This window comes from Halyomorpha halys, unplaced genomic scaffold (genome assembly GCF_000696795.3).
Source record: "Halyomorpha halys isolate HHAL.00 unplaced genomic scaffold, Hhal_1.1 Scaffold464.1, whole genome shotgun sequence".
Taxonomy (NCBI): Eukaryota; Metazoa; Arthropoda; class Insecta; order Hemiptera; family Pentatomidae; genus Halyomorpha; species Halyomorpha halys.
In genome coordinates, this window is record NW_027108519.1 from 344,439 (window position 1) to 345,732 (window position 1,294).

At 25.2% G+C, this 1,294-nt stretch overlaps 1 protein-coding gene across 1 annotated transcript in view; it reads right to left on the reverse strand.

The window, feature by feature from the left end:
* Positions 1-400: 400 nt before the first annotated feature.
* Positions 401-1,294, reverse strand: part of LOC106683093 (probable cytochrome P450 6a13) — a gene marked incomplete in the record, with an annotated part of 18,789 nt that continues 17,895 nt past the window's right edge. Inside the window, 1 exon segment of the mRNA XM_067046846.1 lies at positions 401-649. Within this exon segment, the coding sequence (XP_066902947.1) occupies positions 489-649 (161 nt within the window).

Below are 1,294 nucleotides of genomic sequence, written 5' to 3' on the forward strand. Positions count from 1 at the left end.
TGTAAAAAAAAAAATTACTGTATCAGTTGTAAACCTATGATATTTCATTAGTTAGATCAACATTACATTAGTTCAATGCTAACTGATATCAATTATCAAATATTAATAATTTTTGTGGCATCCGTTCATTCATAACTTTTTCTCTGTGAAGAATAATGATATCAACATATTTTTTAAATTTTGAATAAGGGTGCATTTAAAAGAAACATTACACAGGAAAATGTGTATGTTAAACGAAGGTAAATACAATATGAAAAATAATGATAACATAATTAACATAACACTTAATCAGGAAGTTTGGAGTTAGGACAACAAATTAATTGGAGTAGCCAAAGAGAGTTCAACTCTACCTCCTAATCTTAAGGAAAATAAGTGTAGATGATTAAAATAAAAAAGTAGATAATATAATAACAGTATATTATTTGTAAAAAATCAAACAAGTTGTATATTTAAAAAAGTATGCATATTACAGTTACACAAAGAACATTTTATATTTTTGTTATTAAAAATTTTACTCCATTCAGTGGTATATTCAAAAATCCTCTAGGCGACATTCGGGGAGTTTCAGTTGATTTACTTAATTGAATATTATAATTCAACAGAAGTTTGGAAAGAGCGAACTTCATCTCTAACATGGCAAATCGCATTCCTATAACAAAAATTTAAGAATTTTTCATTTGTGTAAAATTATTATTATGAATCCTGATTTTTAATAAATAAGGAATTAATCATATTAATAATAAAATTAATTGTATTTTCAATAAAATAATACAGAATTTTGAAATACATTTGGCCACTTAAGAATTTTTAATCCTAAAATTTATTTCATATCCATAGACTAGTTTTAGAAACATAAAAATGTTTTCTAAGAATTTGGAATATGCAATCAATATGAAAATTTATCGTTAATTAACCTGGTTAGGTTTTTCACCAAATCAGGACAGTTTGTCAGTTGTGAAAAGCAATATTAAGAGCTATTTTTGAAACTGTCTTTTCATACTAGTGATGAATATCTTTTGTATGCAAAATTGAAAACTTAAATTACACTTCTGCTTGAATAATAATAGTAATTTTATTCAACCAGACAGGTTCCAAACAAACATATGCTAAATATTTGTTTAATCCGTAAATAAAATAAAATGGTCGGTTTTTTTTTCTTTGTTTTCCTTCGCAACAATAAGATGTTTGCCAATTACATTCATGGTATATAATTTATAATAAATATTTGAGTGAGAAAATATTACCTATACATATCCGAGGACCATCTCCAAAAGGAATGTATGTTCCTGGAACT